Source organism: Macaca mulatta, chromosome 14 (genome assembly GCF_049350105.2).
Source record: "Macaca mulatta isolate MMU2019108-1 chromosome 14, T2T-MMU8v2.0, whole genome shotgun sequence".
NCBI lineage: Eukaryota > Metazoa > Chordata > Mammalia > Primates > Cercopithecidae > Macaca > Macaca mulatta.
In genome coordinates, this window is record NC_133419.1 from 44775903 (window position 1) to 44799553 (window position 23651).

Consider the following 23651-nt stretch of genomic DNA (forward strand, 5'->3'; position numbering starts at 1 on the left):
GATCTGGCCATTGTTCAATTAACTGTTCACATGCCAGACCACACCCAAAGGGGTATCTGAGTCCTAGGAATTTCTGATACAAAGATTTTTAAGTTGCATCTTCAGCCACCTCTTGTTTCCCTATTAAATTTGGATCACAGTGGTCTTGAGGCAAGTTTGGAAACAAAGGTGCAGCTCTCTTAGGTTTCCTAAATAGTTGCAATTTAAGCCTTGTATTGTCTTATTAAGTATGGAAAATCTGCTTGCCATGAATGCCTTACCGACACTCAAGCTCTACTTCAGCAACAGGCACAGTGATTTCCTTACCATACACATAAGAGATCCCCACGAGCTCAAAAATGGCAATGATGACAAGGGCATAGGAGGCAGCATAGGTGTCCACAAGCTGAAACATGTAAATTCCACCCTAACAGGAGAGAGAAACAACCAATATCAAATACGTCCTGGAGCCAGGCTATCTCTTCCCATGTTTTATAGCCAGTTATCTCAATCCTAAGAAGAGTCAGGTGCAAACAGGAGTCCATGTATCTCCCCTCCTTTCAATAGCAGTAACCTACACCTGGTCCAGCATGTAAGCTGGAGGCCTTGCTGTGTCAGCAAAGCAGTTCCTCAACAGACTCCGAGCTAATCAATATAACAAGCACCAAAAAAAGCGATTTAACATCTTATTCTTGGAAGGCAAAGGTCAACCTCTGAAGAAGTATATGTGAAAGCAGCCAGATTGCTTTATTTTTGCTTTAAGCAATTGATCATATCCACCTATGTATCTGCATTCAATTGACCCTCCGATGACCTTTAGGTGTCTCTGGGTATTTCTCACACATCCCCATGAATCTCTACCTCACTCTTTAAGTCTCCCAACAATAAATAAGGTGCAGAGACCTTCACATTCCAATCCATTATTTTACAGAGGAAGAAATTAAAGCCCTGGTAGTTAGATTGCTCAAGGCCACAGAGACAACAAAAGCAATATATATACTGAGTGAGTTAACACAATTTACCAAGACACTCAGGACTAGAAGAAACTGAAGTGCCTGTTGACTCATACATGACAGTAATCATCAGAAAATGCACCTGGTTGGTAAATAAAGATTTTTATGTATTCTGTTTTCTTTTTCCTAATTTTTTATTTACCTTTTTAGAGGCGGGGTCCCACAATGTTGCCCGGGCAGGAGTATAGTGGTTGTTCACAGATGCAATCAGAGCACACTGCAACCTTGAACTCCTGGCCTCAAGCAATCCTTCTGCCTCAGCCTCCCAAGTGGCTGGGAATAGAGACATGCGCCACTGCACCAAGCCACGTATTCTATTTTCTTAAAGTAGGACACACCTGCCTTGTTGGCTCAATAAGGCTACATCTCAATTATGAGATACTAGAAGCATCACTGGTAGCCAAGATGACATATTTCCCTCTACAGTCACAATCCCTAATGAACTGGTGCCATCTACATGGAAATGGCAGTGATTTGCCTTTGATTATAAGGTCTGAGAGCTGCTAAGGGTTGAAGGACAGATAGCCATTGGCTCCCCCACCCACCTATCCCCACCGCAAGCCTGTGCCCAGGAGGCAGCTTACCTGAGTGATCATTGGAAAACCCATGATGAAGAAACAAATGCAGCAGCCCAGAGTAAACACTGGCTTGTGTGTGCGCAGGTACTTGGGGAACTCATCTGAGATGGAGGTCACTATGGTCTCGATGGTGGCAAACTGAAACCGTGTCAGGAAATGAACATCTGAGTCAAATTGTACCACCCAGGAGGTACCCCCAAGCCCTTTGCATGTCCCATCCAGGAAAGCTGTATTTGTGTTAGGTTTGGTTTTTAGGATGGCATTCCCTCAATGGGTCTAAAAAGCCTCCTTGGGGTCCAACCCACAAGGGCAACCAAGAGAACCCAAGCAGGATGTGAGCTTTAAAAATTGTACTTCCAACCCCCAGAGACTTGCATTCATATTCACCCATTAGGACATTTTAAGTTTCATTTTGTATTCATGAGATGTAAATTCCTATCCTCCAGTTTACCTTGCATTTGCTCTTCTACTTGAGGAAAAACCCTCTTTGCACCCAAGGACTAAACTCTGAGCACCTGTCAGCATGATCTGTGGTTGTCTCAGCCCCACAGCAATTCCCCTAAAATTGACTTCACATTATTTCTCATCCAGCCCTACAGAATTTGCTTTGGCAAAATGACACGAAGGCAGGAAGCACACAGACTAAAAATTGCCACATAGAACAGAGGGAGAAGGAAAGAGAGAGGACGACTCTCTTGCACCATTACGTGAGTACCCAAAATACAAGGTGATCCTGAGCCCTACGCAGGCACTTCAACATCTCCAGATCTCTCGGGAGAAGCATTCAGACACCCCTAAGCCTACCGCTCTCCTGAAGGGTGAACCCAGGACCCAGAAGAGGGGGAGTCTTCAAGAGGAGTCTGGGATAGAGACTGATGGCAAAGGGGCTCACCATAGTGTCAAGTCCAAGAGTGAGGAGCATCAGGAAAAAGATGATGGCCCAGAACGGAGAGAGAGGCAGCCTGGTTAAGGCTTCCGGGTAAACCACAAATGCAATGCCTGGCCCTGGAAGGAACGAGACAGATGATTGCAGGCAGGCCCTACTCAAGGCCGCTCTTCCTGGAGCCCAGAGGGCCTTCTCTCTGCTGAGATCTTCATTTATTACTTCTTATATGCTGCTTCCACTGTTAGTTATTTTTCACTCATCTCTATCCATTTCCTCAATTAAACCATAGGCTTCTTGAAGAAAAAGACCAAGGGAATTAGGTCAACAGCTAGAACTCACAGGAGAGGCCTAAAAATAGTGTCTAAGCAGAGACTCAGAGGCAACTCTACTGGACTCCACGGCTAGGTTGTGTGCCATGTACATAGGATGAGAAACTCCATCTTCGTATTGGATGAATTAAGGGAAAATGTAATTAATTACCCTTTAGAGCAGTAGTACTCAACCAGCAGTGATTTTGCACCCCAGGGGATATTTAGCAATGTCTGCAGACATTTTTTATTCTCAGGGGTGAGCTGGGGGTAGGGGTAGGATAACTACTGGCATCTAGTGGGTGGAGGCAAGGGATGCTGCTAAGCATCTTACAGTGCACAAGAGAGTTTCTTGCCAACAAAGAATTATCCTGTCTCAAATGTCAGTAGTGCTGAGGTTTGAGAATCCCTGCTCTAAAAGTTGGAACATGACCAGAATGACATTATTTCTTCCTTTAATTATTTTATGAAGTTTTGGGGTGCGTATGCAGGACGTGCAGGTTTGTTACACAGGTAAACATGTGCCATGGTGGTGTACTGCACAGATCAGCCCATCACCGAAGTATTAAGTCTAGGAAGAAATGCATTAGTATTTCTTCCTTTAACTACCCTTCCTCCTATTTAGTCCTCCAGGAGAAAACATTCACATAAAATATGAATCTAACACTTTCAGGATCTTGCACTATTGGTATAAATGGTGCCAGTCCTAGTAGTTAGTTGGGTTGGTGGGGCGGTGCATGAAACATCATGTAAGGATTAAGAGGGTTCGGTCTCTAAGGCTCAGATCTGGTCCAAATCCATATTCCATGACTTACCATCTGTGCAACCCTAGACAAATTATTTAATTTCTGTAAGCCTCAATTTTGTCCATCTGTAAGATGGGGATAAAAATAGGACCTCACAAGGTGGCTACAATGAACAAATGAGAAAACGCAGATAAAACACTGAGCCCAGTACCCCCTACATCATCAACACCCACAGATTATTATTTTCTACTATGAGTGGACTATGAACTTGGAAGTTAGCGGTTCTGATTCAGGTTTACTCTAGAACACTTCATGTGGGTCTTGCTGGGGATGTCTGAGCGGCAGTTTTCTCTGCTATCATAAAACCCTGCCAGTCATTCTCCCTGCCTCACGGCCTCACTGGGAAGATTACTGTAACTAAAAGTGGCTAAAGACACAGCAGTTGTGAATTTCCCTGTAAGTAGAAAACTAAACGATAATGGGCAGAGACAAGTGAATGTGGGCACCGGGATAATCCACAGGCAGCACACATCCGCGGCCAGAAGTCACAGCACCTAGAATGTTTATAACGCAAGCATAACAGCACTTTTTTAAACTGGAATTTATCAGGTTGTTAGCTCCTGATGTTGCCTAGGGCCTTGGTGTATTTAAAATATAAAGCCTCAAATGCCTGAGATTTCCCCACTTTATGCATTTATTGAACAGACTGTAGAGCCAGTCTCTGAAGGCTCCCTATGTGAACCATAAAAGAAAAGTCTGTATTAAACTAAAGTTCAAAATAGGTCTCAAATGCAGAACAACAAGGAAGTCAGTTTAATGCTCTCACGACAGTCATGCCCATAAAGCCGACAAGAAGGTCTTCAATGGCCACTAGCAGAGGTCCTCAGCGGCTTACTTTAACAGGATTCCACCCTTTGGGCTTTACAGCTTTTTTAGAGGAAGGAAGTGATTTCAAAATATTCAGCCTGCTTCCATTTCAGCTGCCTCCCTAAAGCACCCAGGTGAAGGCGGAATGTGCAAGCTAAATTACAGCAGACTCCACTTACCCAAGGCTGATGGCGAGCAGAGTCATCTAGGGAATAACATCATTAGATGTTAAAAAGTATATGGCCAGTCTGATGGAGGCCAGGTTCTGCCTCTCTCCTCTCCCACTAGGTGGCAGTAGAGCCCAGTGACTGGAGTACCGGCTCTCTTCCTCATGGATTAAAAAACTGGTGGCGGGATTCGGTGGCTCACGCCTATAATCCCAACACTTTGGGAGGCCAAGGCGGGCGGGTCACAAGGTCAGGAGTTCAATACTAGCCTGGCCAATATAGTGAAACCCAGTCTCTACTAAAAATACAAAATTTAATCGGGCATGGTGGCAGGCGCCTGTAGTCCCAGCTACTCAGGAGGCTGAGGCAGGAGAATGGTGTGAACAGGGGAGGTGGAAGTTGTTCAGTGAGCCAAGATGGCACCACTGCACTCCAGCCTGGGTGACAGAGCAAGACTCCATCTCAAAAAAGAACAAAAACAAAAAAAAAAAATGGCTGTACCTCTTACTGGCAGAGGACTTAGGGGAGTCACTTGTTCTTTCTAGACAAATTTTAGTTTCTTTATCCACACAATGGAAATAGTAATAGTACCTACCTTTATAGAGCTTCTGTGAGAATTAAATGCATCAACACAAGTAAAAAGCTTAGAACAATGCCTGGACATACTAGGAACTCAGAAAACATAGACTATTATTGGTCTTGTGAAAGGGGATCAAAGGGGCTCCACATTTCAGTAACTTGAGCAGAGTCCCCAGAGATCCTACCATGAGAGCCTCCTTTATCCTAGAGCGCCACTAAAGACACAGCAAGGGGCTCTGGTCAATGCAATGCATCAAGGCCCATAGCACAGCTTGGGTAGCCACTCTGCTGTGATAACTATTACAAATTGAATGAGCTCTCTGAGGATATGCCAGCTGGACTTCTGTGCCTGTGGGCAGAAGGATTGGGATACAGGTGATAGGCAGATGGCTGCATGGAAGTGGGGCATCAGTGCCGTTTGAGAATGCTCATTTTGATCAGTAAGGTATCTGAACTATTAAGGGGCAAGGGAACCAAGGTAGTATTTCTAGTGCTCTGTTTAGCTGAGAGTTACCTACACCTGGGAATGCTAAATAAATATGCACATTTCTGCTTATCTACTCTGGTCTGAGTTTTTCTGCTGCTGGATAAGCATCTTTGTTTGGCTTCAGGATAGATTCTGAACATGAGTCACCGCTCCATAGGTGGCAATGCATATGGTGGGGAGATGGCTCTGAAGGCCTAACTTCCCTGGAAGCTGCTTTTCTAGAGCAGATCCCCAAGAAGAACATGCCCCCTTCCCTATGTCTATCACAAAAGCAAAAGACAGCCTGGTCCCTTCACCAATCCTACCCATCCTCAGCCCCTCAAAATTTTGATAAGACCAAGATTTCGGATGATCATTTTGGTAGAAATGCCTCTTTTAGAAGGGAGTGGTAAACTAAATCGAATAGTGTTAGGTCATTCAGGAGAACCTCTATTTGACTAAAGGTCAAAACTTAGTTACCAAAGTTGGGTCAGCAAAAATGGCCTGAATGTCTATATGCCAGTGTTGCCCAGCAAGGATGAAATGGGGCTCGGGTTTAATGCAGACCTGACCCCAAATTTCTGTCCTATATTCTGCAGAGCCTCCATCATATCGAGGCAAGTAAGACAAGCCTGTAAAGCACATATAAAAATACATGCAGGTTCAGATGAGCAGGAAAGCTTCCCCAGTGGGTCTGGGAGAAGATCTCATGGACCCTCTCCTGTGGGAGATGAGGCCCACTGTCCCTGTGCCAGAGACAAGTATTAACACAACAGGTTAGAACCTGTTAGAAGTGCCCTTATCCTTGTTCAAATCAAAGGAAGTGAAAAAACACTGGCAAGGAGAAATTTCAGAGGAAAACATGGGCAATTTGTTGGCTTCATTTTACATACCAGAAAAACAACATTCTATTTGAGGTTTTGCAATATCTCCCCAGAAATCCCTTTCCTGGAGCAGAAAAGAGTTCAGAATCGTTTACTAACCTGGCCCACATCTCAGGATTCATAGTCTCTAGCAGGTTGGCCACTGGTTCCAAAAGAACTCAGTAATGTCACAGAAAGTAAAATGCCTAAGATCTTCTAGAAAATGGGACAGAACCTATCTGCTCCAACCACTCTGCTAGGAGGAAATGAGGTTACAGGACAGCTGGAAGTGACTCCAGTACCTCTAAGTACAAAACCTGTTTACCCTCTCACTTTCCCTCCCTGCCTCCCAGGGTATCTGAGAATTCTCAACCAGCCAGAGCCATTGCTTATCTCCTGGGGCCCCTCTAATTTAGTGCATTGCTGCAAAACCAAACACCCCTCAGGGTTTCACAGCCTCTCCAGGGAGAGATAATTGCACCCCTGGAACGTGCTGGCTCTTTAACTCTTTGAGGCCCTGGGTGTACTATCAGCATGAACTGGCGCAGTAATGAATTATCCTTAGGGAACCAGAAGAAATCTTAGTGTCCAAAAAGGTGAAATTTCCAGGGCTTAGTTCTCTCACCACATCTGAAACATTATCTGAGAATGGCAATCAGCTGCTTGAAGGAAGATAACTGCCCAGACAAGCCTCTCACAGGTACACCCCTTGGTTGTCCAGGGCCATAGTCATGCCCCACAGCATGAGGCACAGGACCAACACACTAGGCATCCCATAAATGTCTGAATTGAGAATGAGATCATAATGGTAAACAATAAACACAATGAAATCCCTTAATCACTGAAACCTACTAAATATCCAAATCCTTTGTACTAAAATCTTGAATGCTCTCTCTGCAAAATGCTGTCCTAGTAATATGGATTATATGAAATAAAAATGAAAGCTCTTTGTAAACTTGAAAACATCATACAAATGTTAGCCATTAATAAGAAGATCATTTGGATAGAGAGTAAACATTTATTCCACATGCCTCTCCACCCACCCAGCACGATCCAACCTTTCTACCCACTGGGGAAAAAAATTGCAGGTCTGCATTGCTAACTAAGCAGAAGGCCCTGAAAGCACATTTGACCTAACAATCAGAAAAGTGCTTTGTAAGGAAAATGGTCCTCTGAAGTCAGTTCTCTCACTAAGCCTTGGTTTCGACAGGGCCCTCTGCAAGGAATGTCATCCTACAGCAGCCTGTGCCCACATCAGCTCCTGAGGCAATGGTTTGCCTAATAAATTCTCTACTCATACCTAAGAGGTATAACCCTCACTTCTATAGGCTGGAGCTAAATTAAGAGGGGCAAGGTAAGAGGAAGGGGAGGAGACGAGAAGGAAAGAGGGCTTTTAAAGCAATCCCTCTAGTCAGAGACAAGCCAGTTCTGACTCTGTAGTGAGCTTCCTACTTGAGCCTTCCTCAGTCCCACTGTACAGAAGGACCTGGGCTCCTCCACCCTCTATCCTGTTCCAGAAGGCCAACTTCCCAGCATAGTATAAATTAGGAGCTTGTGACATGGGCCTGGGACCTGCCCTGCAACAGCAGGGTAACAACTGTCCTGTACCTTGGTCTGCCACATTCTCAATGTTGACTTTGCGTTCATTGGCCATAAAGCCAATAACGGAGAAGATGACGAAGCCGGCAAAGATGCTCGTGGCACTGTTGGTGCAGGTTACAATTAGAGTGTCCCTGGAAAGAAGAGACCAGAGTTTTCCATTAGATGTGCTTGGTGAGTGGAAAGGGACAAGGGGAAGGACACATAAATGTGTGCCCACGTGTTTGCTTGCACATGTGTTTTATATATATGTATGTTCATGTCCTAACCACAGGCTCCCTTGGACTCATTTAAAAAGCACCAAAAGGCTCAAAAGATATCCCCTAATAGCCCTGATTCAGGGCCTCTGGGCCAAAGCTCTGACTCCACATTCTATATAAAGGGTCTCAACTTATCTGCTATGGTCTGAACCCTCCCATCCCAAATTCATTGGCTGAAACTTAATCCACAATTTGATAGTATTAAGAGGTGGGGCTTTAGAAAAGTGATTAAGTCAGGAAGGCAGAGCCAACTCATAGGATTAGTGCCCTTATAAAACAGGCTGAAGGGAATGTGTCTGCCTCTTCCACCATATGAGGATACAGCAACAAGGTGCCATCTTTGAAACAGAGAGCAGCCCTCCAGACACTGAATATTCTGGCACCTTGAACTTGGACTTGCCAGCCTCCAGAACTGTGAGCAATAAATGTCTGTTGTTTATAGCCAAAAGTCAGTTAAAGATACAAAAATATAGGTAGATAGGAGAAATAAATTATAGTGCTCTACAGCACTGTAGGATGACTATATTAACAACCATCCCAGCTGGGCACGGTGGCTCACGCCTATAATCCCAGCACTTTGGAAGGCCAAGGCAGGTGGATCACCTGAGGTCAGGAGTTTGAGATCAGCCTAACCAACATAGTGAAACCCCATCTCTACTAAATACACACACATACACACACAAAAAAAAATTAGTGGGGCATGGTGGCACATGCCTGTAATCACAGCTACTTGGGAGGCCGAGGCAGGAGAATCGCTTGAACCTGGGAGGTGGATGTTGCAGTGAGCCGAGATTGGTCATTGCACTCCAGCCTGGGCAACGAGAGCAAAACTCCATCTTAAAAAAAAAATCATCCTATAGCACTATAAAATGACTATATTAACAACAATTTATTATATGTTTTCAAACAGCTAGAAGAACGAATTTTCAATGTTCCCAATACAAAGAAATGATAAATGTTTGAGGTGGTAGATATGCTAATTATTTGAGGTAGTGGATATGCTAATTACCCTGATTTGATCATTGCACATTGTGTACTTGTACTGAAATATCACACTGTACTCCATAGATATGCATAATTACCATGTGTCATTTAAAAATAACAAAAGCAAAAAATGTATAAAGAAAGAAAAACATATTACTCAGTCTATGGCATTTCGTTAGAGCAATATGAACAAACTAAGACATTATTCCAGGGGCAGGGGTAAATCTGTCCATCAGAACAGAAATGGAGGAGATGGGGCCTTGGTCGGCTCCAGGACGGGAACTATGTGTGAGGGAAGAGAAGGCAGTGGGAAAGTCAAATGACCCTAAAATGTGAGGGTAGCCTGGAGTTGGGACACACAGGGTTGAGAAGGACAAAGGGGCAGGGGAGGGAAGAGAGCCCAGCAACTCTACCTTCATCGCAGAGCCTGCTGCTGGTAAGACAGCCAGGGTTTCCCAGCTTACCTTCAGTCATCCTGTTCTCAAATGTGAGGTCACGGCTAGATGGGTTACACTGTAACCCAGGGCTACATTGAAATCTTTTTTCTCCTGCCTTGTAGCGGCATGACCTTGAGCAATCCACTTCCTTTCCACTCTGATTTGAAATGGCAGCAATGAGGCTGTCATAGGCTGTTGCCAGGACAGAATGAGATGATGCCTGTACCATGCAAAGCCTAGAAGTGTGCAGCAAATGATCCACCTTGACTGACCCCTTAGTTTACTGATGAGGAAATTGAGGTCCAGGGGAAGGTAATGGACTAATTAATAGTGTGGGCCAGGATGTGAATCTAGACTTTCCAGCTCTCAGCCTGGGTTATTTCTGCCACACCACACAGCCTCATTTCTAATAAAGAAGATAGCAATGCTTCACCCTTTAATGGTGTTCAGACTAACTTGGGTCAATGGTTAATGAGCAGTTGTGACCAAAGAAGTTCAAATACCATAGTCTGTTACTCAAGGCCATTACGAACTGAATCATATCTTCCTACTGCTCCCCCACCCTTACCAAATTCATATTTTGTCATCCTAATCCCTAGTATCTCAGAATGTGACTGTATTTGGAAAGAGGGTCTTTAAAGAGGTAATTAAGCTAAATGAGGTCATTAGAGTGGTCCCTGATCCAATGTGACTGATATGACTGGTGTCTTTATAAGAAGAGATTAGGTCACAGCCCCACACAGAGGGAAGACCATCTGAAGGCACAGTCCACTGTATCCACAGATTAGGTAGCTCACAAATGACTGTCACAGAACACAGCTGGCTGCACATGACCTCCAGAGAAACTTGCTTCCATCCTATAAATAGCCACTTGAGCCTCCACCATGTATCAGAGCCAGGTATGTAAGTGAGGATCTAGGCCTTCAAAAGACAGTGCCTAGGCCTCAGCATGTGTTTTGTCCTAGGCCAGAGGCAAATCTCTAGCTCTCCCTAAGATGAAATGTGAGGATGTGGCCTCAGGTGTCTGATAATTCAGTCCATTCTTCTGTCCCACTCACCAGCTATGCCCAGATCTTGTAGCACCTCTACATACCTGTAGCAGTTGTTGTGGAATTTGTTGTAAGAAGAGAGAGTAATCAGGCCTCCCCATGCAGCAGATAAAGAGAAGAAAATCTGAGTGGCAGCATCTTTCCATACCTGAGAGGCAAAAGGGAAAGAGATTCAAGATCCATAAAGGAGACTGGCCCCAGGGGAGGGGAGTCTCACACACCCAGTGCCATATCATGTTTCCAGGGGAAACATCAGGGACAAGATGACTTCTGACATCAACATCAATGAGAACATAAATCACTTGTGCTGGAAACCAAAGGCACAGTAAATTACCTGGGAGATTTTAACTTCCTGTATCAAAGGTGAGGAACTCAATAAACTACACTACATGCCGTGCTCATCTTTTCTCTCCCGTAAAGCTAAACGGAAGGGAGAGTCCTTCCTTTAGGTCAATACACTCTCAGAAAATAATAATTTACAACAGCAAAATATATTAACGGATGCAAAATCAAAACCCTTTTTAACTGACATTTCTGCGGATTACAACTGCTATTAAATTTCTGAAACTCTGTAGCCCTAATCTTAGTAAAGCAACCTCTATGCCACTGTAGACTTTATAGTGTCACGTCCTACCTGCCATTAAGTGGAGACTTTCTGTTACGTGCAATCAAACTCAATCCTAGCTATGCGTTCTTAACACACCCTGGAAAAGCAGAATTTTCTTTAAGGTGAGAAAAGTCAGTTCCCCTTCAACAATCACCCCCTCATTTGTAGTTTTTGAGTTGGAAATTTTAGAGTTAGATGTGCCTGTACAGAATATGCAAAGAGAAAGTTCGGCTTGTGCTGGCCCTGTGTGGGTGTATAAAAGTATTCAGACGTGTCTGAGCCCTTAAAAGGTTCAGGTAAAAATATTTTAAAAATAGAATCGCTTGTGGTTTACACTAAATGCTGTTATTTTCCCACCAGCAAAACTACGCTCTGACACTCTATAATTAGTAACAGATAAGTGGTGTGAGTTGGCCCAAAGCTATTAAGGGGATTTCATTATTCATTTTCGGCCTCTACTATAACCCCAGATGTAGGACAACTATTCCAGGAATCTAAAAACCCTCAGTTGTCCACTTCTCATTAAATATTTCCTGAGTGCATAATATACCAAGATCATCAGGCTCTTATAAAAGCACACACTGGGATTCCCTGGGGGAGGACGTCTAATCCTTTTTGCCCAAGCATCCCAGAGGACCACTCCCCTCCGGGCCAGTTATAAATAAAATTAGAAGCCCACCGTGGCATCTGTGAGTTTCTCCCACTTGGGTGTGATGAAGTACCAGATCCCAGCTCCAGCTCCAGGCAGGGTGACTCCGCGGATGAGGAGGATCACCAGCACAACATACGGGAACGTGGCCGTGAAGTACACCACCTAGAAAAGCCATGGGCAGAGGGGCTGGAAGGAGCAGCCCTGCAGAGTGCACCTGTGCAGAAGGAGCATTGCTCGGGGAAGGAGTAGGGCTGCCACCCCGGCACAAGCGGGTGACAGAGAGCACATCAGGGTAGTTCTCCCCAAACGCAGACAGGGCTGGGGAAGCAGGGAAGGCATTGGGACCAAAGGTGAGTCAGAGAGAGCTAGAAATAAAGCCTCTTAGGAGAGACCTGAGGCTGTGGGATGAGTCGGCCTACAGCCAGAAGGCTGGGGTAGATGTCACCCAGCCCAGCTGATGAGTACACAACTCCTTAGGGAACCACAGAGGGAAGGAGGGAGGGGGGCTCTGTGCCTCCCTCCTCCCCAACTCCTACTCCACCCCTGGTAGAGCACCAAAATTCCACCATTAAAGATGAATCCTATTAGCTTAAGCTTTCCGTCCCTGTTTATACACATAAGTGGGGCAGTCCCGTAAGGTGAAAAGAACGTGATCTTAGAATTAGACGCATTTAGGTTCAAATGAAATTGTACCTCTGGTACTGAGTAGCTGTGTGACCTTAGACAATGTATTACGCTCTCTGAAGCTTAGTTTCTGAATCTGTAAATTAGGGATAATAGCGCCCTTCTTACAGACAATCGTGAGGATTCAATGAGCTAATGCATGGATAGGACTTAGCGTGGTGCCTGATTTATAACAGCGGGTTATTAAATCCCATTAAGTTCAACAAATATTTATTGAGGGCCTCCTATGAGCTGGCCACTGTGCCAGGCATCAGCTGCACGAAGGTGAAGGGACTCCTAACCTAGAAGACACAAAGACAATGTCTGAATAATGAGCTAGAGAATTACACACAGGGCACTATGGAAGTTCAGGGAAGGGCATTGTGCTCAACCTAGAAGTCTACTAAGAGGTTCATGGAGATGACACTGAGCTGGACAAGTGCAGCTTAGAGGAGGAGAGGCAAGGTGGGAAGGTGAAGGAAGCACATGGGCAAGGCAGGTGTGTGAGGCAAAGCCCTACTCACTATCAGCACAGCATAAACTTGAGGCTAAGAGTGGGGGGCGGGGGTGGAGGACTAGAGACATTGGAGAAGATCATGTCATAGGAGGTCCTGAATGCCAACCAAAGGGTACTCCTGGATGCTGGAAGAGAGGGAGGGACCAGCATCAACAAACATTTGGGAGGCTGGGCACGGTGGCTTATGCCTATAATCCCAACATTTTGGGAGGCCAAGGCGGGTGGATCACCTGAGGTCAGAAGTTTGAGACCAGCCTGGCCAACGTGGCAAAACCCCATCTCTACTAAAAATACAAAAATTAGCCAGGCGTGGTGGCGGGCACCTGTAATCCCAGCTACTCAGGAGGCTGAGGCAGGAGAATTGCTTGAACCTAGGAGGCGGAGTTTGCAGTGAGCAGAGACCACGTCCTTGCACTCCAGACTGGGTGACAAGAGCAAAACTCCATGTCAAAAAGAGAAAGAAAAGAAAAGAAAAGGAAAGGAAAAGAGAAACATTTGGGAGGTAACATTAGCAGAACTTGGGGGTTAGTTGAACGTGGTAGGTGGGGGGACCTTTCCTTCCATACCTGTCCATCAAACCTCAAGGTGAGGGCTTGGGACCAGGATTTGGCAGAAGTGGAAGGAACAGTGTGAGAGCTCAGCCTCTGCAGTCCCACGAGCCTGGGTCTAAATCCTGACTCCAGCACTTACGAACTGGATCACCTTGAGGAGCAACTTAACCTCTCTGAGTCTCTGACCCTCAGTGCCCACACCTGCAAAGTGGCAGCAACAGTAGATTCTTCACGGGGCTGTTGGAAGAGTACAGTGCTACAATACACACAAAGTGGAACCGGCCCAGGGCACTGGAAACAGAAGTACCATTTCAGTCTGGCCTAAGACTCACCAGTCCTCAACTTAATAGCATTGACAATGCTCGGCTTACAGGTAGGTAGGCTACAGTCCAAAAAGTGCATTAAAAGACACTTGAGGCCGGGCACAGTGGCTCACACCTGTAATCCCAGCACTTTGGGAGGCCGAGGCAGGCAGATCACAAGGTCAGGAGATGGAGACCATCCTGGCTAACATGGTGAAACCCCATCTCTACTAAAAATACAAAAAAAAAAAAAAATCAGCCAGACATGGTGGCAGGTGCCTATAGTCCCAGTTGCTGGGACTATAGGCTGTCAGGTGGGGCTGGGAAGAGGAGATGCTACAAGGGCAGGCCCTTCCACAGAGGCTGAGGCAGGAGAATGGCATGAACCTGGGAGGTGGAGCTTGCAGTGAGCCAAGATCGTGCCACTGCACTCCAGCCTGGGTGACAGAGCGAGACTCTGTCTCAAAAAAAAAAAAAAAAAGACACTTGAGAGGCTGAGGTTAAGCTTCCATCCAGGCCCACTCTGGGCTCTCTGATCCATGGGGTGATGGCTGTTGGTTAAGGGCCACCTCCATTCCCACCTGCAGTCCTCCCTCTGAGGGCAACTGGAATACCTGCCCCATGAGAGGGACACAGGGCCCCCGCCACACGCTGCCTGCACAGACTTGAGTACCTGGTAGGGGCTCCAGCATGGTAGTAAGTGGGATTTCAGGAGGTGAGGACAGATTCAAGGACTCACAGTGGGAGATGAGTTGGGGAAGTTTAGAGCTGAGATGAAGAAATAACTCTTGGAGGCCAGGCGTGGTAATCCAGTAGTTTGGGAGGCCGAGGCAGGCGGCTCACTTGAGGTCAGGAGATAGAGACCAGCCTGGCCAACAGAGTGAAACCCCATCTCTATAAAAATGCAAAAATACAAACATGAGCTGGGCCTGGTGGTACTCGCCTGTAGTCCCAGCTACTCAGGAGGCTGAAGCAGGCAAATCACTTGAACTCGGGAGGCAGAGACTGCAGTGAGCCAGTATTACACCACTATACTCCAGCCTGAGTGACAGAGTGAGACTCTGTCTCAAAAAAAAAAAAAAAAAAAAAAGATATAACTCTATAACTCTTGGGGTCACTCCACTTGTTCAAATGAACATACATACTTATATATATATTTAGAGCAACTCATATGTGCCAGGGACAGTTAAATGTTCAGGACCTATCAGTAAACAAAGCAAAGATTTCTGCCCTGAATAGCTTCCGTTCTAGCTGGGGAGATCATCAATCAACAATAATCGTGGTAAGTATTATTTGTGGTATATTAGAAGGTGATATGTGGATTGAAAAAACGAAAAATTAGAGCTGGGTAAGTGGGGTGGGGTGTGGGGAGGATGGTTGGGAAGGCTTCAGGGAGAAGTTGGTCAAGGAAGAAAGTCAGGGTGAGCCAACTGGATGTCTGGGAGAACATTTTAGATGAAGGGAACAGTTGGAATCACGGCCCTAAGAAGGGAGTGTGCCTGACTCCTAGGAACAGCAGAGGCCAGTGTGGCAAGAGATGGGGCACAGGTGGGAGAGATGGGCAAAGTGGGAGTAGGGAGGGGCAGACTAGGTGAGGCCAGGCAGAGCTCTTACTCTGTGGGCAACGGGGCTATGGCAGGGACTCAGGCACAGGGGTAACAGGATCTAACCTTTCCACAGAATCTCCCAGTTGCTATGTAGCAAGAATACGGCAGGGATAACAGCAAGGAAGCCGCAGCAGCCAGCAGGCAAGGGACAAAGAATGGGGATAGCTCCAGCCAGGGTGTTGTCAATGGAGCTGGTGAGAAACAGTTGCCAGATACATTTTTGAGAGGAGCCACCAGACTTAATGGGGAGTGTGAGAAAAACAGAAGAGTCAGAGTGACTCCCAAGTGTTTTGGCCTCAGCAACTGAAAGGGTGGCGTTGCCATGAACTGAAATGGGGAAGTTGCTTCTGTCTCTAAACCCAATTACTCAAGGCCAAACTCCTTCTTCCTGGCTGCAGGTTCAGAGCTGCCAGGGATGGGCTGCCCTCCTTTTCTCTCTACTGCGACACCGGGGATACCTTTTCCCTGCCCCACAGAACAGCAGTCTCTCCTCCCTCCTTGTCTCAAAGAACTTGTAGTGCTAGGGATGGAAGGGAGGGGCAGCAGCCAGCTCCTCTCTATTTCTACCAAACCTGCTTCTCTCCTTCCCTCCCCTTGAAGTCTAAGGAGACGTGAAGCCCTTCCACACGTGGATGTTAGGAAATCCAAGGGCATCTGACATCTCAGGGCTGGCCTCACAGCTGTCAGGTGGGGCTGGGAAGAGGAGATGCTACAAGGGCAGGCCCTGACCAGCCTGACTTTCCTGCCCCCAAAACAGCACGGGGATGGGATGCGAGACAAATAAGGAGTATCCTTTCCATCCCCTGACCACCTGGGGCTGGTGGGAAGTGAGGATGGAAGGAAGAGGTGAGGGAGAGGACATGACCTAGACGGCGGTGGCTTAAGGAGGAAATCTCCAAGGCTGGCATGAGTTTAAGATACAACTGTTCCCATTTCACTGTTGGAGGCTGTTTAGACACCATCATTCCTGAGTTCCCTCTGTGGCCAGGTATATTTCTCCCATTTTGCAGAGAAGTTAACTGAGGTTCAGGTTAAGCCTCTCACAAGGGATTAAATATCTCGTTCAAAGTCTTCAGACAGGATTTAAGCCCAAAGCTTCCCCACTCCAAAGCCACTCTTTCCATGAACGCCATTCTGTGGGCCACACGATCAGAAATGTGTATGGCAGGGCCAGGACTAGGGGGAGGCAAGTGAGACAGGAGGCATCTAGGGTGCAAAATTTACGGAGGAATTCACTGTCAGGTGCTGGCCCTGTGCTTCGGGAACCTGAGAGTGAGTGCCTCTCAATTTTGCACTCTAGGCACTTGCTTGCCTCGCCCAGGTGATGCATTCATTTTTAGATGGTGATCATGGTGAACTGAGAGGGCCAACAGTTTGGTTTACAAATCCTGGGAATGCCTCAAATGTGAGTCAGGTGGGCATGGAGGCTTTCTGCACAGCTAGTTCCTCTGTGTCAGAGGAGATTTAGAAGGCACCTGTTTCCACATTGTATTGTCAGAGGAATTAAACTTGAACAGTAATGAATTACACTTGGCAGGAGTGACACTGACTCGCCCATCTGAGCCTGTTGGCCTGACACCTCCAGGCATCCTTCTCACCATGGGACCCCTGAACAGGTGGTAAAAGCCCACCAGCCCGTACAAGCTAATTAGGTTAGCTTTGCTTCGCTGCCACAACTCTCAGGCAGAGGCGCCCCTGAGGGCAGGTGGGCTGCATTTGACCTTCAGGCTGCATGCTGGTCGCCTGTGCCTCTGAAATTCTAGCTGCTGGAAAAGTCTCCAACAGTGAAATAGGAAGACCTGTCTCAGAGGAAGCAAACTGCTAGTCCTGTCTCCTAAGGCCCTAAACAAGAGGAACTGAGCTTATCTGGCTGCAGGAGGATGACATCTCTTTTGCATAAAAATGACAGTGTTCCTGGGATTTCAATCACAAAGGAGTTCATCATAAAGCTGCTGCATCCACCTTGGCTCCCAAATAATGCTCTATGATTAATGTCTGCACAGGCCAGGGCAGGATAGTAAATTGTGATTCATTATTTCCGGTGGTATTCTTCATTTAAAATAGAAATTGATCATTGATCTCTGGTTGGAAACTTTTCTCAATGAAACAGAGAGATAAGTTGGCAGATCTGAAAGAAAAACGTACCTGCTCAAAACTTCCTATTCCAGAAAGCCTATGAAATCTATCACCAAGAATTAAATTCTAAATCAATGGAAAGAACTGGCTGCCATGCCATTCCAAAAGAACACAGACTAATAAGATAAAAAGAATCTTAGAGAATATTCTAACTGTTGATTTTGCTAGAAATGAAGCTGTAATATATCCTGTGACTTGCCCAAAGCCACACAGCAACACAGCAGAGACTGGGTAGAAATGCAGATTCTGATTCACTGTGGGGAGATTTTTTCCCCACTATATAAAAATGATGGCTCCAGAATTCCTCATTTACTATCTATTCTTAATAACCCCTTCTTGGGAGAGAATGTCTTGTATTAGAAAAAGTCTAGGCTGGCTGGGCGCGATGTAATCACGCCTGTAATCCCAGCACCTTGGGAGGCTAAGGCAGGGGGATCACCTGAGATCAGGAGGTCAAGACCAGCCTGGCCAACATGGTGCAATCCTGTCTCTACTAAAAATACAAAAAAATTAGCCGGGCATGATGGTGGGCACCTGTAGTCCCAGCTACTCGGAGTCTGAGGCAGGACAATCACTTGAACCCAGGAGGCGGAGGTTGCAGTGAGCCAAGATGGCGCCACTGCACTCCAGCCTGGTGACAAAGTGAGACTCCATCTCAATAAAAAAAAAATAAAAAATGTCTCGGCTTCAAAGCCAGATAGACCTGGATTCAAATCCCACTACTGCCACTTAAAAACTCTATGACTTCAGGCAATTTACTCTACCTTGACAAGCCTCAGTCTCTCTCTACAAAGTGGGAATCAATGTGCTTCTAATGCATGTGAAGCAGCCAGCACAGTGCCTGGCATACAGTGTTCAACAAAGCTCTCTTTCTCTTCCCATCTCCCCAACAAAGCCTCTGCTCTGGAGATGTCAAAGTGGCACAATACGCAGTCGATACAGCAGCCATTCAGAATAATAAACATGAAAAGAGATAATGTTAATTCATAACTGACCATACACCAGGTAGTAACATGCATATCTCACTTAATCCTTATAGCAATCCTAAGTATTATGCACTATTATCCCCAATTTACAGAGAAGGAAATAGGTTTCGAAGGTTAAATAGCTTGTCCGGAGTCACACAACTAGAAAGTGATAGAGCCAGGATTTGAACTAAGATTGGTCTGACTCTGGAGCCACAGGCCATTCTTCCTCACATCATTAAAAGGTGCTGTTCTCACCCTCCTCACCTATCACCTCTCCTCCTGCAGTCTCACCTTCCAGCCTATACTACAGACACCTATCTGGCCACTTACAGAAGTGACAGTCTTGCCCATGGGATTTTGATTGAGCAGATACTTGGCTAGTCTCACTGAGCAATCGCTTGGCTGGGCCCTTTGTCGCTTATGGAAACCCCACCCAAGCTCAGCTCCAAGCTACAGAAAGTGAGGGGTCCGGGAAACTTCAGGCCAGGCTGGGTATTGTCATAAGGGTCAAGTTAACATTTCCCATCTCCCTGTAACCTTAGAAAAACAATCAATCCAGTCTCGTGGTACTCACTCAAAGCCAGCAGGTTCCTCAGGGGTCACTGAATCCCAGTTCTCATTTTACAGAAGGGGAAACTGAGGTCACAGAGTAAAAGTGCCCCCAAACCTCCAAGTCACCCAGCAAGTGTCCGACAGAATAATCTTAGAACTAGAGGGCCTTAGACATCACCCAGTCCAATTGCCCTCACCTTAGAAATGAGGAAACAGAACTTCTAAAACAGCTAGGAAAATGTGCTTTTCATTTATTGGCCAAAAAAAAAGAAAAAGAAATAAAAGCTAAGAGCAAAATCAGAAGCTCAGCCACGTTTCACCGCCCAAGTAGAGATACCCCTACACAGCAAACACCATGAGCAGTCCTCAAGGACAAGGGCCCAGGTCTCCTCACTCCCGGGCTGGTTCTCTCTAGCTGGCCTGATTCTCCCCACACTCTGTGATTTTAGGCGTACCACCTGCCTCAGGTAACCCTGACAAACCTGCCAGAATCTACCACTCAAGTCACTGTGGAATTAGATGACATGAAAAGCAAGCACTAATAAGAACCATAATCAAAAAATGTCCATGTCCCTAGGGAGAAGACAGTTTGGTCTATGTGGCTAATAGGTGCCAGGATTGGGTGTCTAGTGGGGGGTGCGAAGCATGCCTGGGGGTGAAAGATGGCACTGATTACCCTCCCGATGAGACCCGATCCTTCAGAAGTTGGTTGATTGTAACATAATCGCAGAAATTCTTGGCCTGGATAACAGACCAAATCTCAACGCCATAACCTATGGTCTCAGAATCCCCCATTACATCCTCATTCTTTGGGGCTTAAAGACATTTTTGTTTCATCCTAAAACGTGCAAATACCTCCTGGGGTAATTAAATATTATTGCATGGTATTGGAATAACTGGTTAATTCTTCAGTAGGTTTTTCTTTTCTTTTCTTTCTTTCTTTTGTGTGTGTGTGTGTGTGTGTGTGTGTGTGTGTGTGTGTGTATGTGTCTGGCGGGACAGGATATCACCCTGTCGCCCAGACTGAAGTGCAGTGATGCCATCTTGGCTCACCGCAATCTCTGCCTCCTGGGTTCAAGTGATTCTCCTGCCTCAGCCTCCCGAGTAGCTAGGATTACAGGTGCCCCCCATCATGCTCAGCTAATTTTTGTATTTTTCATAGAGACAGGGTTTCACCATGTTAGCCAGGGTGGTCTCAAACTCCAGACCTCATATGATCTACCTGCCTCAGCCTCCCAAAGTGCTGGAATTACAGCCACTGCGCCCAGCCTTCAGTAGGTTTTTCTAAGGCTGCAAGGAGATGAAGAAATGTTACTGTGAATGCTACAACAATGCCCAGTGTGGCCTGAGGTTCCATGGGCTCCTCTCTTTCTGTGGCTTGGAACTGAGCTTCGGTGGGAGTTTCGTCATCTCCAAAGGGCCCAGCCAAGCGATCACTAAGTGACCCTTACCAAGTAATTGCTCAGCCAAAATTCCACGGGCAGGACCATCTTCCTTTAGTGCTAGGGGCACGTGGGGTAGAAGAGTGTCAAGCTTAGGGTTGAAAGAAAGGCAAGGAAGGCCACGGACATGGTGGCCAGGAGTGAGGAAAGGGAATCTACTACACAGTCTTGATCTTCAGCCAGCTTCTTGGCAGAAGCAATAACTAACTTGGCAGCCAGACTAAGAGGCAAAAGGCCGGCAGCACAAATTCTAGAGTTTAGGGGAAGTGACTGAATGATATCAGGGAGGTTCCTTCTGCTGAATGAGTGGCCGCCCCTGAGAGGAAAGGAAGGAAATCCTAATCAGAGTACCCCCACCATCCCTTGGGAGCTCTGTATATATGTGTCTCATTTAACCCTTAAAACAGCCCTGCAAGAAAGGTATTATTATCCCCATTTTGCAGATGAAAGTGAAGTCACTTGCCTACAGCCCCTCAGCTGCTCCAGGGCAGAGTCAGAATCAGCATCCACAGCTCCTGACTCTCTTCCCAGTGCTCTGCCTGCTCCCCAAAGCAACCACCCCTGGGCATCCCACAGCTTTCTCTTACTTAGATAAATCCAAGTGCTTACTTTTCCTGAAGTCTTGATTCCTTTAGCCAAGGATGCATACACAATGACCCAAGCCAGGAAGAGGCAGAAAGCTAGTGGCCACCGGATCTCGCCAGGATATTCAATCCCTGCAGAAATCTTCAGCACAAAGTACCTAAGAATTGGAGGGAGGGATGGGGGAAGTGATAGAAAGGAGGAGAGAGGGAGGTGACAGGCAGCAGGCTTTAAGCCTCCAGTAGAGCCAGGAGCCTTGCACAAAACCCCAGCATCCTCCACCCGCCCCACCATCGCAGACTTAATCACATCAGGCTGTGGGGAACTTGCTGGTCTGGGCTCTTGCCCACAGCCATCTGCAGAGACTCCAGCTGGATTTACCCTGCTCTTGATTATGTGCTAGGAGGCCACTCATGGCCCTGGGCAGGCTTCAGGACAAGGCTGTCAGTTCCATTCTCACTAGCACATCCCCAGGAGGAGTGCAACAGAAACTCTGAACCGTCAAGGGTGATTTTTGTGTGTTTTCTCTATTGCTCTACTCTTTTTTTTTTTTTTTTTTTTTTGAGACGGAGTCTCGCTCTGTCGCCCAGGCTGGAGTGCAGTGGTGTGATCTCGGCTCACTGCAAGCTCCGCCTCCCGGGTTCACGCCATTCTCCCACCTCAGCCTCCCAAGTAGCTGAGACTACAGGCGCCCGCCACCACGCCCGGCTAGTTTTTTGTATTTTTAGTAGAGACGGGGTTTCACCATGTTAGCCAGGATAGTCTCGATCTCCTGACCTCGTGATCCACCCGCCTCGGCCTCCCAAAGTGCTGGGATTACAGGCTTGAGCCACCGCGCCCGGCCTGCTCTACTCTTTTATGCGAATTTATTCTGATAGTATTTGTGTGGTTTTAAATTTTAAAAATTAGTACATAGTGGAAACTGCACATGCTAAATGACTAAAAATGTGGCCCTGGATTGTAGTTCAAGTTGTGTTGGGCATTTCCTGAGGCTAAGGTTGGCTTAATTATAAAAGCAGGGCTGCCTAGACCTTGCTCAAGCAAAACATTCTAAGACAGATGAGCAGCTGCCGACAGAAGAGGCCACTGGTCAGCTGTAGCTGCTGCTGGCAACTTGTATAGAAAATGAAGACATCATGGCCTGCCTGGCCAAATGGCTAGCAGGGCAGCCTCACCCCTGAGGACAGGAGGCAGCTTCAGGGACAGTGCCTGATAACAGATTCAGACAATTCCTTCTACTCCACAACCATCTAGACATACATCCTCTGTGAAACTGCTGTGTTTGTAGGTTGACATTTTTCTGTGACCTAAAGAACAGGCAAGCCAGCATCGAGGCTCGCAGGACTGTGGGAATGATGGCCCAGAACGTTCTGACCTGCCGAGGGAAATATAGGCAGCAGCCTGACTCCTGGTCCAGCCGGCTAGCTTGAGAGGCTCTTTGGCAACACACGGCCATGTTTTTCATAACAGGGATGGCCAACTCTGTGCAGACAGAGCCTCTTTCAGGCCCAAACCCTGGCAGAACCTGGGCTCAGAGTTGACTAGGGCAGACCAAGGCTGGAACTAAACTTGGTTCCAAGGCAAAACCCTGAGGACCATATTTGCCAAGTGAGGAAAGGGACCTTCCCCATGTCCCATCCCCAAAATAGGTAAACCACATAGTCAACAATTCCACGACTTAGCCGTCTCAACTGCTCCACACTTCAATTGTAGGACCTCAAACAAGTCCCAAGAAACTCCTGATGACATTTCTTCTTAGAAATAAAGACTGGCCCCAAAGGATTAGTAAAGGCCACCAAAAGCAGGCTTGCAAATCACTTTCTAGTACACCTGACTGCATGGATTAGGTGTACTGGCAAATGATTTGCAAACCTGCTTTTGGCAGTCTTTCAGATTTCATCATATACCAGGTCAGACGCAGTTGCTCAGTGCTCAGGGATAATTAAAGGCCCACCCCAATACCATGATAATTATGGTCAAAGGGGACTATTTAATCAATTAGGTAACTTTCCCTTTTGTTCTACAAGGAACAACCATGTACACTCTGAGTCTACAGGGGAAAAAAAACAGGAATAGGAATTAATGACAACTGAGAGAAGAGTCGAGGTATTAGCAACCACTTACCATCTAAGTGAAAGCCACAAACTGGAAGCTCATTGATTAATGCATTTTATTTGATCCCCATGTTCTATTTGAATTATTTTGCTGCCATTTAAAATAGGAGAGATACATAAAAATCCAGATTTTATTTCCATCTTTGATTGTAAAATAGAAGCTCTGGCAGCACTGCC

At 46.4% G+C, this 23651-nt stretch overlaps 1 protein-coding gene across 2 annotated transcripts in view; it reads right to left on the minus strand.

Annotated features, from left to right (window-relative positions):
* Window positions 1-23651, minus strand: part of SLC6A5 (solute carrier family 6 member 5) — a 58461-nt gene that overhangs the window by 18662 nt on the left and 16148 nt on the right. For both annotated transcript variants that reach the window (XM_028833557.2, XM_077964828.1), the window contains 7 exons: window positions 21388-21520; window positions 12068-12202; window positions 10826-10929; window positions 8061-8185; window positions 2463-2575; window positions 1577-1708; window positions 307-406 (listed from right to left, as the gene is read on the minus strand). In XM_028833557.2, the coding sequence (XP_028689390.1) occupies window positions 307-406; window positions 1577-1708; window positions 2463-2575; window positions 8061-8185; window positions 10826-10929; window positions 12068-12202; window positions 21388-21520 (842 nt within the window). The remainder of the gene's footprint in view (window positions 1-306; window positions 407-1576; window positions 1709-2462; window positions 2576-8060; window positions 8186-10825; window positions 10930-12067; window positions 12203-21387; window positions 21521-23651) is intronic.